Below are 14,178 nucleotides of genomic sequence, written 5' to 3' on the forward strand. Positions count from 1 at the left end.
GAAACTTTGTGAATCAAAATAATTATTGTTGTTTAAATTGTACATAAAGTCGATAAAATTGGGATGATATTGAATAAACGATGAAATCTCTCTCAGCAGGGTAATTTCTGAGAATGTAAATTGTAGTTTACGTCAATAAACAGTACGTCATGGAGGGTGATGACGGAAAAAGGAAAAACAGCCATCTAAGCCAACTTTAAAATATACCAAAGGTGTAATTGTCAGAACTTATATAGAAAATAAATTTAAAAACCAATGAGAAGTTTAATTTTTTTTTTGTCAGAAGGAAACTGTGCCAAGACTACTGACAACTGGCCTTTTGAAGGTACCTCCGCTCAACGACAACAACACAAGGATTAACCACATACGCTGATAGTATCAAATCTCATGGCCGCTGAGAAACAGCAGGTCTAAAACATTACTTATCAACATCTCTCCTTGGAATTTAGATCTTCTTGAAAATGTAAAGCAAGAATATAGTCTTACATACATACTGTTTATAGTATTAAAAAGCGAAATCTGGAAGTAGCTGGAAATTTCGACTAGTTTATCAGTAATTTATTGCATTTCAAGCCTAATAGGGATCCCCTATCAAAAGCATGGATCTTCTCTATTCGTTTAACATTTCTCAATAAAGTATTCAAAACCAGATTGAAAAACAAGTTTTAAGAACAAATTTAATACAAATTATTAGCAGTTATGAAAACCTCACATTAATCATACAAAAAAGAAACTGCCATTTTGTATTTATATGGTTTATATATTCCACTGCTATATATGAGGCTAACTGCATAATCCATCATTTTTTTTATTTTTCAAAATGGCACAGGTCGAGGAAAATGAAATCACATTTTAAAATTTAAACTTCTAAAAAAAAAATTAATTTTAAAATTCAATTTTCAATTATAGCATAATTGTCAAACTAACATTGTGGAATAACCCGCCAAGAATTACTCCGACTGTTATGAAACTCTTTGTAATGTATATCTTTGAGTATTTTACATTTCATCAACACATACTTTGAAAGCAGTCCATACCAGGATACTTAAATGTTGACTTCGATTTTTTAATGATTCTAACGTTGAGATCTTGTAGCTGGCCCCATCCTATTAGAAACAAAACTAATTCTTGATAACATATAAGCAGACTCACCCACTGGCAGTGTCTGACGGATCAGTGAGGGGAACAGCTGAGAGCCTTTCATCAGAATTAATTTCCTGATCTTGGCCTGGTAGGATTATCTGGGGAGTAGCTGGAACTCTGTCATCCTTGGTAAGTGTCTGGAATGTAATATTGTTTCCTTTGGTTCATTACTTCAGAGAACGTCAGCGAGGATTAAAGGGGGGATACTCTTGTGGGTTAAATTTGTTGCCCTAACAAACATTGCTGGGAAGTTTCAGCATAGATTTCTGCATCTTTAAGGTCAAACCTACAAACCTAGTGGCATTTTGTATGGTAATTTGGTCTCATTTTGTGATTCTTCATCATATGTAAACCAATTCATCCGTAGAGGCAAAAAGTCTTTCAAAAACAAACTTTGCACATGAATGAAATTCTGAATACAGAGAATATTGACAGCTAAGCAAATATGTTAAAATATATCAAATTTCAAAGTTAATACAATAAGAAGACTTATAATAGGAGTGTAACATTTGAAGGATGATGACATCACAGCCTACCCACTGTGATCCACTACCTTGATTAGGTGAGGATTAAGCCTGTCAGGTTCCTCCTGATCTATCATATCTTCAGTTAATAGGGGCAAGATACCAAGATTTGTTTCTACTAACAATGTGGATTGCTTCTCTCTTTTTAAGAAGTCTTATATCATCATCTGGTACATGAGTATCCCTTTAATAACACCTACTGCCAAGGTTCTTTTCTTTTCTTGTTTTCAATTTATGATAATCTATTTCTTCAAGTCTCTTTCTACATGAACGATCCAACATAGACAAGGGATGTCAATTTTTTTTTTTTTAAATGTTAAAAGTTGAACAATGTGAGGTTAAATATGAGGCAAGAGCAGAAATAAGAAGTGCTTTGCTTGGATATTGTTTTATTCCTAGGCAAATATAATGCCTCATGCAAGCAACTTACACCACTGCATGCAAAAATTTATGAGCCCACGATGACGCAATGTAACTGTAACAGCAGAGATTTTTTTAAGACTTCCTGTCAAATTAACTCTAGCAGGAATTGAATCAACTTCTGTCACTATTATTCTGTAATATTTTATTTGTACAAAAGAATTTTTGTTGTTGTTGGTTGGAACGAATTAGACATAAGCCTGTGTTTTGTCTTTCATATAACTTATGACATCACATACCTTGTTTATAGAGGGATCCATTACATCTCGAGACTTGAGCTCATCTGTCCCGTCTTCTCCTCTTTCAGCAGCACCTGGTTTGAATGGTTTAGTCCCATTTGGTTCTTGTATCCACACCTCCTTCTTCTTCTCCTTTCCTCTTTTCTCTTTCTTTTCTCTCCTCACTTTTGTCTGCTGAGTGGACGGTGAGTTCTGCTGCTTGACCGGTGGAGTGGGTATCACTGTAACGCTCGGTTCTAGTCCCTCCACTTCTGCACTCAATTTTAGTCTGACCTCCTTCCCCTTTGGTTTCCCAGAATCAGCCTTCCCTCCTCTCTCCTCCTCCCCTGGCTTCTCCTCTACAATAGATCTCTCCTCTACGAGAGGTTTCATTTCAGGCTTTATCTCCTCCTCTCCCTTGGCAGATGAAATACTACTTTGCTCAAATTCTGTTGATCCCGAGGGTTCTGAAATACTGATCTGTTTAGGATCATCTTCGGCTTGATTTTCATTATCATCTCCTGTATTTGATTCCCCAATCAAACCACTCCCTTGATCCGTTATTATATCTTCGTCGGTGGCGAGGACCACCTCTTCGGGTTTTATAGTCACTGGAGATGGAGAAGGGGCAGGAGGTAACGCCTTCTCATCTTCTTCTTGGACTTCATCCTGATTGGCCAATCTCTCCAGCTCTTCGTCTACATCCTCCTCTGGACCATCCTGCGTGAAAATTAAATAAATCGTTGATGAAACAGCCATTTTCTTTCTTTTTCATTAACAACGTTCAACAGACCTACAGCCAACAAATCGGAGATGAAACAGGTCTTTTCTTTGATCATTTTTCATGAACAAAGTTCAACAGAAGTACAGCCAAGTAGTGCTGTCAACAGAGAAAACAATTTAATTTAAAAATTACCAAGTAGAAAACCAAAATGCAGTGAAGTTTTTGACGATATCTTGCATTGACTCGGAATTCCATTTCAGCTTACCCTTGAGACCGAGGTATCTTACCAACAATAATAAGGACGTGGATAAAGATACTCAAGCTAACATCTACAGACGTAGGGAATTTGTTGCATGTTATATATTTAGTTACATATCTATATATGTTTTTATAAAACATGCAGCAAATTCAATTCTAGGGAAATGACTTTTGTATGACCTCACTCATATGGGTAAGTAATCAGAATAATTTCCACTTTCAGCACAAAACAAAGTAGGGCAGTGTTAAGGAGATGGAGGTGTCAATTTTGTATTTTAAATAAAAACTAGAGAATCATTTGACCCTTTGCAGGAGGCGATTAAAGTGTTCCTGGCTGTACAACTGAATTTCAGAATGTTTTGCAAATGAGTTTGTTTGAAAGGTATCTGAAAGAGAAGATCAAATGTATTATATTTCAGGAGATATAGAGAGATACATAGTTGACCATGTTTTACTTACTTGCACAATAACCACAGGCAATGGTGTAGTTATGATGTCTTCAGATACTGTTTTCTCAGGTGTTTCCTGTACTGCTTTTTGGTCATTACCATCTTCAACAGGAGTAATATCTACAATCATACAACAGTCGAGCACTTAATCAACTTAGTGAAGTTTAAATGTTAATTTAAACATTTTCATTTCTGAAAAAATTACAAATCAGACATGTAAGACAATATTGATCGTGGGGTCCATTGGCATATTTTTTTTTACATTCTTCAAAACTTATAAATATGGATAAAGATACTAACTGATGGTAGGGATGAGAGGGAGAGGGGAGGGAGACATTCAAATATAATCAAGGAGACTAGGCCCTTGGCTACTTATAAGAAAGTCAAATCAGGAGTCTTGCTACTTTGCAATGAATAAAAGTGGCAGCTAATAATGATGGATTATTCTACAAAAAAAAGTTCTCATTCTGACACTTGGTTGATTTTAATAAAGCCAAAGGGTTGCTCTGGATGTAGATAATGCACTGACACTTTAGTACACACTGAAAGTTGCCTCCTCATCTCATTATAATTGTTCCTGACTGAATATACATGCTTGTTTGTAGGTACTACATTTTTTAGAAATAAAATCCAAGTTCATGACCCCTGCAGGAAATGATCTGCAACAGGTGGGTGGTCTGAGATGTAATCATTGCACATATGAGTGTTAGCTCAGTGGTTAACGCTGGTGCCTTTCAATCATAAGGTCCCCAGTTCGAGTCATTCCAAGATTAATGTATGTTGTCCAGTTACAGAGTTGTTGACAATTGACAATTCATAATCATGGACGTCATGTGACTTCAGTCAGCTAGTGGCTTTGATAAGCCAATGAGGTTTCTTTGCGAGTTCCTGCTTGCAAGAGGATCTAAATACATACATATCCTCCAAACTGTTTAACCATCATTTTATGATTTTGTTACTAATGTTACAAATGTTTTTTGAATTTCTATCGAAACTTTGAATGAAGAGTTTCTTCCTCTGTGGATGAAAGACATGTCACGACTTATCTGTTCTGACTGTTGAGATGATATCAACATGTCAATCACCGCATTGTTGCCAGATGCCTTCACAGTACAATAACAACATACTATTATGTGCGTATTTGGTAAAGCATGCAATCAGGATGAGGCTTGAATGAGATACAGTGAATGTTTAGTATTAGTTACAGTTAAGTATTGAAATCCTCAACTTCTGCCATTAAACTTTCCTTTAATAAATATTAGTTCATAACAAAATACTGTATTTGCTCACCTTCCTGTGTGGCTTCCAAAATGCCTTCATCTTCTACATCGCCTTCATCTTCTACATCGCCTTCATCTTCAACATCTACGGGCAGAGAGAAAAAAAAATTATAATTACTCAGATTTTACCGTAAAAGAGATTTTTTGTAAGTTTTTTTTCCATATATTAAAAAAAATCAGTCATTGTATATGTCCTACTCAAGATGACTTTTGGCAGTGAATCATACCCAATCTATGAATCCCAACTGAATCAAGAAGTGGTTAATGTTTTAAGATAGTCACAAAATGTTTAGAGTAATGATGTAGATATGATGACAGTAACATAACTTAACAGTATGTCATTACTCTTCCCATCATTTCCAGGTTACTAGAAAAGGAAGGCTGGTAACTGGCAAAGCAAAGCCAAGAAACCCTCCCCCCCCCAAAAATGAAAAAAAATTCTGTGCAAGATAATCCTAGGGCTCAGCATAAAATAATGATCAATATGGATTTACAGAGAGTACTAGTTTTAAATTTCTCATAAGTTCTCATTTGGGACACTGATTTGTGCTTATTTTAGAGCACTGACATGGATCTCAGCTTGTGTGATTGAAATAAGCTTTGAATCAGGCTTTTTTTTCACTTTGAAATCCTTTGATTGCTTCTGCCAACATACTTACTGATGCTTGTTCTGATATTATCAGTGTTGATAATGTCGTTGGTGCTGCAAAAAGGAACAAGCTTGACGAACTATTTAGTACTGGAGTGTTAGCTCAGTTGTTAATGCCGGTGCCTTCCAATCATAAGATCCCCAGTTCGAGTCACTCCAAGATTAATGTATGTCCTCCAGTTACAGAGTTGTTAACAATTTATGATCATGGACTTTAAATATGAATCTAAGAGACTGACTTCGGTCAGCTTGCGGCTTTGATAAGCCAATGAGGCTTTTTTGCGAGTTCCTGCTTGCAGGAGGATCTAAAAATACATACATACGTACAAATACATACTGTATTCTCATGCACCATGGTTATGAGTAAACACCTCTGCGTCGCTCTTACCTTCCCAGTCGCTGTCATCCAGATCGCTGGGAGAACACCCTAATGTATCATCATCATCCCCTACCATACTGCTCCCACCAAACAGAGCAGAGGCGGGCGGGTCCCCGTCCTTCTCTACCAGTAACGTCGGAGGTGCAGGATGAGGCAACGGAGATCCGTCTCGTGGAAACAGATTCAGGCCTTTTATAAAGTGAGTGTAATGAGGCACTGTCCCTCTTTGAATCTGTGGAGGGAGTTTAATAGCAAGATATCTACTACACGGACAAAGATGGAGGGCATGGAACTTGTCATTCACACAAAACAACACTAGAGAAACATTTGACATTTTATCTTTTTTCCTGACTTTTCCCCGACTTTTTCCCCGACCATCTTTTTTCTGACCATCAGTGTTACAGAAGTTAAGTTAGGGATGCCTATAAAATGTCTCCATCCAGTCAAGATCATTCACTTATTCCACTGCTGATAGGTAGCTGTCAAATTACCACAACCAAAATTTAATATTTCTCTTTCAAATATGACCAATTTAAATGTCTCTTGTAACTCAAACTTCACTTGCAATCAATATAAACAAACCATTTAACATTTGTTGAGGTTTGAAGACTACTCTTGAATCTCGAAAGGCAAAGGCATTTCATTGAAAACAAAAGCCTACAAGCTAAGTCTGTTTTTCAGCTTTTGATTCTCTATAAGTTGCAACTTTTGGGAGTTTATGGCATATATACTGTACCACACAACTTAATGGGATTTTACGATGACAAATAGATAGATAGATAGCATACAGTACAAAGGAACAAATATGTAAATTAAGCTCAATATCTGTGCTGAACCTCTGTATATGAAACTAGAAATTAAGAGTTCCCAAGGTACATGTAGACCAGGGTTGTCCAACCTTTTACAGAGGAGGGCCACATGGAATGATTATGATGAAGGAGAGGGCCGCATTAACCCTACGCTCGATTTTTTGATTTTTTGCTGAAGCCCAAGGCAACAAAATGTGAGCACTGCGCGCGGAGCTCACTGATTTATTATCCTTCCTGATAAAACAGATGAATAAAGTACAACCGCCCTCCCCCCTTCCGCTGAGAGTGTCACACAAATTGACCCTTATGCAGTTTTTTGGACCAAGAAGGTTTGAATGATTTGTTATATAGCTTCAAATTGTTATCAATAAATCTGCTCACTAAAATTTCGCACCGTACAAGCATCTCTGACGGGCCGGACGCAACCCTGCGGCGGGCCGGACTGTGGCCCGTGGGCCGTAGGTTGGACAACCCTGATGTAGACTGTTTCAGAGTACAACAAACTGAGCCAATTGTTTCTAACAATATTGAAATTCTAATCCGTTGGGAAAAGGCAAAACAAGTTCCCATCCATTCTTTGGAATCCAGACAATATACTATAGCTAACAAGTTCTTTAAACCCAAATCTTTTGTCATGTGTAACTTTCTGACATCCTGGATGGCCATTAGACAATCCTTCCTGAACAATAGAGATGATACTCACATAGTTGTGACGGGGTAGGTGGAGAAATTCCCTTCTCTAAAAGACAAAAGATGAGACCATTTTTAATAAATTGTTATGGATTGCTCTTTTAACAGTTTACAAAATAAATGTCTCCACAAAATTAATTTTCCTCCAATATCTAATCGGATGAGTAATTAAGTGAGGAATTCAATATACAAATTTAGCGTCAACTTTTCATTCCAGCCACTGAAACCGAAATTTATATCAAATAGGAAGATATTGCACTAATATATCCAAGACAAACCATATTGCCAGATTTCAAGCATGATCTACATTATGACACTCGTTGAAAATAATTAATTTTCACCCAAAAAGTAACGTTATTACTAACAATCCAGACATTGATACCTCAATATTTGAAAATAATGCGACAGTTTTCCACAAGAATCCAAATCTGTTTCTTAAATGTTGTTAACCCATAAACATTTTAAGAAACATTCAGTTTGGAGTTCAATGTGAATGCATATTTTACAATATTAATAGTCAAGTCTACCCTTACAGATGTTGGAGCGGTCCTCGGTCTTGTTGTCCCTTTGGCCCAAAACTTGCTCCTATCGAAATGAGAAGGCACGTCGGCAGCTAATAGGCCGGTGGAAGAGGTTGGCCTCTGAGAACTGCTCGATTTAGGTCTACACTCGACCGGACAGTAGGCGCACGCTTTGTGGTCCGTGGTTCGACCGACTGGGATGGACGAGACAGTTAAACGAGTGTGGTGCAACCTCTCAACCTACAGAGAATTTGAAAAAGATATAAACCTTGTGAAACAAAACAGCTTAACGCAGGTACTCGGTTAAAATTTTAATGAAGTACTTTAATACCCCTGCAACATAACAAAAAAGTGTCGCTTTACTGTACATATAATAGTTTCTTGAAGTGATGTCACAAAGGCTTCATACTGCCAGACATTATTTAAAGCCCTTTTTTTCTCCACACAATTGGCAATTAAACAATCACCTACTGTACCTGTTATACTCTCATGCAGTACAGTAACAGATGTTACAAGATTGTAATTCTACTTGATTGAAATAAATTTTTTATACACCTATAGCTATAGGTTCAGGATATATTCAATCAAAGATTGTCTTACCTGTTCAGTACAGTAGGTGCTACACAGAGTATCGATCTAGGCTAGATGCCTTGTACATATATGATATAATTTACTGTATGTTGCAAACTCTGTGTGTGTAAAAGTGTACCTGAGGGGATCTGAGATCGATTAGCATGTTGAGTCTGGTATTTAGAGAGAATATTCGGCACACGGTGAACGAGACGCTGATGTCGGATTAACAAACTGTTGTGGAGTATTGGCTTTCCAATTACAGTAGGTAATTGGAGTAACACTTAAATCATGAAAGGAAAATTGTCTGCTCATGGGCAGCTGACAAGTTTGCTTAAGGTGAGCAAGTGCTTGCAGGCGTCCATTACTAATACGAGGGGCCATTCCTAGGGGGAGCTTCAAGGTACTGTATTGATTGATTGTTGTTTTAATTCCCATGGTAAACAGCTGTATACTTTAGATAAGGCTACCACTGCAGTGTTGTTAAACTTTGAATTCAGTAATGCTTCCCAAGAGATATCTCACAAAACTGCACTCCAAATTTGTTTAGTCAGTGGAGAAACAGACTTAAATCTCTCACCCAGTTGGGACAATTTTCCTATACTGTAGTGTTAAGTCCCACTTTCAGAGCACTCGTATTGTCAGTACGAGAAGTATGAGTATCATGTTTCTATCAGATAGAGGTTAGGAACTGCTTGTACTGTCAATACCGGTGCTTTGAGAGCATGATATTGGTGTACAGTTTAGAGAGGTATTAGCAATAGGAAATTGTCCCAACTTGATGAAATCTCTACTACAGTACCATGGAGGTAAAACAGACTTACCTCCATTCTACTACTAACTATGAATATTCAAATGTGAGATGTGAAACCATTGTATACATGTCTTAATTTGATGCATGTTTACTATTAAAACAGATAATAGGGAGAACAATGAGAGTTGAAAAAGCTGACAGTTCATTATGCAAATCTATTCTATTCTATTCAAATCTATTTCTATTCTATGCAAATCTATTAGGGAGTGTTAGCTCAGTGGTTAACGCCGGTGCCTTTCAATCATTAGGTCCCGAGTTCGAGTCACACCAAGATTAATGTATGTCGTCCAGTTACAGAGTTGTTGATAATTGACAATTCATAATCATGGACGTTAAAATATGAATCTAAGAGACTAACTTCTGTCAGCTTGCGGCTTTTATAAGCCAATGATGGCTTCTTCGCAAGTTCCTGCTTGCAGGAGGATCTAAAATACATACATACATGCATCAGATAGCTGACAAAGCTGAAAATTCATTCATTATGCAAATTTATTCGTTTACTGTACTGTACCTCAGTAACACTTTTGTTCTGCGATGCGGTTGGTCGGTGCCGCATGTGCGATGATGCTGACTTTGCCCTTCTCGGTAAACGGTACCCAGTGTTGTTGTCATCACCAGCACCATCATCCCTGTGGTTGTATACATTGCCAGGACTTTCTCTGTACTGGTTGATGTGTGAGGCACTTTTTGGTCTATAAAATGTGTTTTTCTGGATGACAGGAGGCTTTGGCTGCTGCCGGTATCTACCGGATGCAACGGCACTCCTAACACGCCTCTGTCTCGTAACTTGCTTGGCAGGGGAAGGTGGCGAATAATTGAAATCATCAAAGGAGTTACTCTTGAAAGAAGAATGGTTAGAGCAAAAGTCTTGTGGAAGGAATTTCTTGTAGCCCGAAGCAAGCCACGGCGCAGATGGATCTAACATGGCGAATCCCTATTTTATGTAAATTTCTCCGGTTAATGTGACATCAGTAAAAACCGATCGTTGAAGTAACCTTGTACAGTACGGTTCAGATGTGCAGCAGAACTGTTGAAAACAATAAGAGAAACAAAAGGAGCCAGAAGCTATTAGAAAATGTAAACAATACCCTTAATTTCTTCACAATATCAATTACTTTGTTAACAGTGTTTGTTGCAAATAAACTTTTACATGGTAATTTTAGTAAACTTACAATTTACATGCAACCCTCTCTGAGACTATATCATGTGTGAAGCAATGTTAGTATTATGGAAAAGCTCAGTATGTAAGACATTAAAATCATGGAATGGCATGAAGGCAAAATTTTAGTCGATACCGTAATTGCATATTAATATTTCAATGGTATGAAGGTAAACGGTACAGTACTTTTGTGACATAGATCTGCTAATGCACAAATGCGAGCAAAATGTCACTAAATTTGTGTACATTCGTTAAAGTTTGCTCTACACTTTCAGTAAATGTGTACATATTTCATTGAAAGTAGAAAATGCAAACTTTAATGTTTTCTCCATTGACTGTATCAATTGCTGTTGACATATCATGTAGGCTGTTAAGATTTAAACATGTATGCAGCATTCAAAAACAACATTACAATTTGACATTTTAACTCAACAGTGTCTAGCTATCAATGCAGCTGCATATATGCAGTATGCAGGGAATAACGTAGGTAACTTTCAACTTTGCACGGCAGTTTCAAGGCAAATTTCGTCCTTTGTAAAATAATATGGTCTCTGTGTATAAGACTGACAAATTTTTCTAATTGTATAGTAACTTGAGCACATTGCAATGCATTATAAATTATTATATATAACACCTGGTACAGTTGGTGAATACCCCAAAATACTATACAGGTACACAGTACTATACAGGTATAGTATATAAATACTATACAGGTATGCCTGTCATATTGATCCTTTGTGCAGCACTTTGAAGGCAAATTTTGTCCTTTGTAAAATGATATGGGGTCCCTGGGTATAAGACTGACACATTTTTCAATTGAGTGGCAATTTGATCACTTTGTATTAACACATTGCGATGCAATACCTGGTAAATTTTTCCCTGATATATATTACACAGTACAGTTAGTGAATACCGTAAAGTACTATAAAGGTGTGGAGGGGTTTTCACATCGGTGCGTACAATGATGAAGATACAGCTCTAGGTAACAATGTGCATGATCTTTCCTGTTAACAGATCTATTCAATTAAGATTCACTGTAACATACATATCTCAATCTTTGTGCTAGTTGAGAAAATATGTTTGAAAAGATTTCATCTTCAATAATTCTGTGAAGAATTGCCTTTGAAGAAGATCCTGCTAAGATCGAAACGTCAGGCCAACTTACTTTTACACATTCTCCTACACAGGCTCTCTAGTGGATAAGCAGTTTGCTAACAGTTTTATTTTATTAAGAATTGCCTTAAGTCCAATATATTTCATTTCAAATGGTAGCTTGTATATAATTTTAATGATATTTAAATGCTTAAACGAGTAGTTTAGCAGGCATGATTGGTTGACGACATGATATATGTTAAGTTGCAAAACGAACGGTGGCCAAACATTCGTTGCTAACATGTTAAAGTTATGGGTGGCAAATACTTAAAGCAAAAAGTTAGTTTAAATATGTCGCACTATACTGTATATGAATTAGGAAATGTGCAGGTACTTTGCCCTGAAGTGTCCATCAGAGATTCCTCAAAAGAATTCTCAATGATTTTAGAGACAACGGCTTGTCAAGTATCGCAGAACTGGAAAAGACCATATGACAGTGCTCTCTTAATAGTTACATATTTTTAGCAGATCATTTTCCCAGAGAAAGTGATTGAAACTTTGCATAGAGCCATTCTGGCTACCTTCACTGCCTGTACTTAAAAGGCAAGCCTAAATACTGTACCTAATGTGGAATCACACAAAGCACGAATCAATTTTGTTAATTCTGTGTTCTCTCCTCATGTACTAAATTTGCCAAACAAAAGCATTGCCAGTAAAAGTCTTGCAAATTTCTCATCTTCGTACTAAGTATATATCAGAATATAGGACTTGAAGACAATTGATATATGAAGACTAAACTGAAGGAGACCTAATAATAACAATCAGCAACAAGAGAATATTCAAAATACTGTCAACATCCTGGGCTAATGAGATTAGGCAACTTGGCTAGTTTATGCCACAGGGGGAAATAAGGCCTATTTGAGAATTAACTGCTAGCCCCTAGGCCTAAACTCCTTGGCCCTGTCTGCAACACATGCACTCACAAAGTATGACACACACATATAATAAAACAATACTAGCAGGTCTAAGTGTGGGCCAGCATATGGACTTCATCTTAGACTGTTAGAGTTAGACTTAGAGCTAACTTAGCGGCTATTCCTAGGCAAGGCTATGGTTAAGGCCTACCTCTCGTATAGGCCTAACGGCAAGATGATGTGTGGTTTACGTTGAGAGCTCTTGTGATCTGCAAAATAAAACTCGTTCTAGCCTAGGCTTAGCCTACCTATACGAGTACGAGTCGTACGACATGCGATAAAGTCACACAATTCGAAGACTGCTCTCAATGTTCTTGCAGCATCTTTGCTTTTGATTCCAAAACTCCTTTGGTATCTTTCATTGTAGTAATAAATGTTTTCGTATAACTTTTAGCTGGGTTAATATTATTCCAAATATTACATTGTTTAGTCACTGATACTGATAGTACATCGCGCAATACCGATGCGGTAAGAGTCTCTCTGCTAGGTAACGCAGGTCAGAGATTACGAATTGACCTTCGACGACTTACGTAATATGATAGAGGGTGGTCTACATAAACAGAAGGTAATACAAAACTGGGTGGATTAGCAACTGAATGGGCAATTTGTTACTTAATACTTGTATCATATCGGTTACAGGTTTGTCAAAAGTCCATCTCTTTGAAAGCATAAACTTTCAAATTCAAAAGAAACGGCACAGTCCTCTGGAAGGTCGTACTAAGGATCATTGCTAGGATGTGCCAACGCCATAAGGGCCATTTTATGAAAACTTTGATGATGTACGAAAAGTAGGCTACGTACGCCGCGGCGATGATGCTGAGCAGACAAGGGCGGCGGAACCGGGGAGGGGGGCACAGGGGGCACGTGCTCCCCCACTTTTCCTCAGGTTAAAAATGTGCCCTTTTTCTACATAAAACTTGAGGTGTCTCAAGTTAGCAAGAGGCCAGGGAACCAGAATGAACACTCGGGAAGGGCCGTTTCCAGCCATCTGAGGGGTTTGTAAAACCAAAAATTTTCTTGTACGCTCCGCGCCAACTGATGGTGGCGCTCCGCTCAGATAGTCGTGCATACAACTTTGCAAATCCTGGCTACGCCTCTGACTTTTAATAAATTGCTGTGGGTCAAACTCAAAGCTATTTCGAATGGAAAAAAAATGAAAGATATTGACAAGAAATAAACTCTAATTCGGAAGATTCCTACATTAGCAACTAGCATGATTTCACCTCATTTTGTCTCAAAAGAAAACTTGTTCCTTGTTTCCCAATTTGCACATTCGATATTGCAGTGCTAGTATGCATATTTTCCTTGAGGGGGGGGGGGGGCGTTGATGGAGTGATGTGTATACGCAAATAAGATAATACAATACGAGTTATAAAGGGTACTAAATATACGGCTGCATCACTCCAATCGAATTTCTGCAAAGTGCCCTTTGATGTCGGTGCCCCCCAGATTAAAAGTGCTTCCGCCGCCCTTGTGAGCAGATCCAAAGTGGGCCCGGACCTGGG

General features: G+C 37.7%; 1 protein-coding gene across 1 annotated transcript in view; it reads right to left on the reverse strand.

Moving 5' to 3' along the window:
* The window catches only part of LOC139981119 (uncharacterized), a 51,236-nt gene extending 38,150 nt beyond the window's left edge, over window positions 1–13,086 (reverse strand). The window contains exons 1-9 of the mRNA XM_071993300.1: window positions 12,922–13,086; window positions 9,960–10,475; window positions 8,077–8,304; window positions 7,557–7,592; window positions 6,054–6,276; window positions 5,027–5,101; window positions 3,747–3,856; window positions 2,327–3,025; window positions 1,153–1,280 (exon numbers count right to left, since the gene is read on the reverse strand). Coding sequence (XP_071849401.1) covers window positions 1,153–1,280; window positions 2,327–3,025; window positions 3,747–3,856; window positions 5,027–5,101; window positions 6,054–6,276; window positions 7,557–7,592; window positions 8,077–8,304; window positions 9,960–10,373 — 1,913 coding nt within the window. The 5' untranslated portion in view covers window positions 10,374–10,475; window positions 12,922–13,086. The remainder of the gene's footprint in view (window positions 1–1,152; window positions 1,281–2,326; window positions 3,026–3,746; window positions 3,857–5,026; window positions 5,102–6,053; window positions 6,277–7,556; window positions 7,593–8,076; window positions 8,305–9,959; window positions 10,476–12,921) is intronic.
* Window positions 13,087–14,178: the final 1,092 nt, after the last annotated feature.

This window comes from Apostichopus japonicus, chromosome 15 (assembly GCF_037975245.1).
Source record: "Apostichopus japonicus isolate 1M-3 chromosome 15, ASM3797524v1, whole genome shotgun sequence".
Classification (NCBI taxonomy): Eukaryota; Metazoa; Echinodermata; class Holothuroidea; order Aspidochirotida; family Stichopodidae; genus Apostichopus; species Apostichopus japonicus.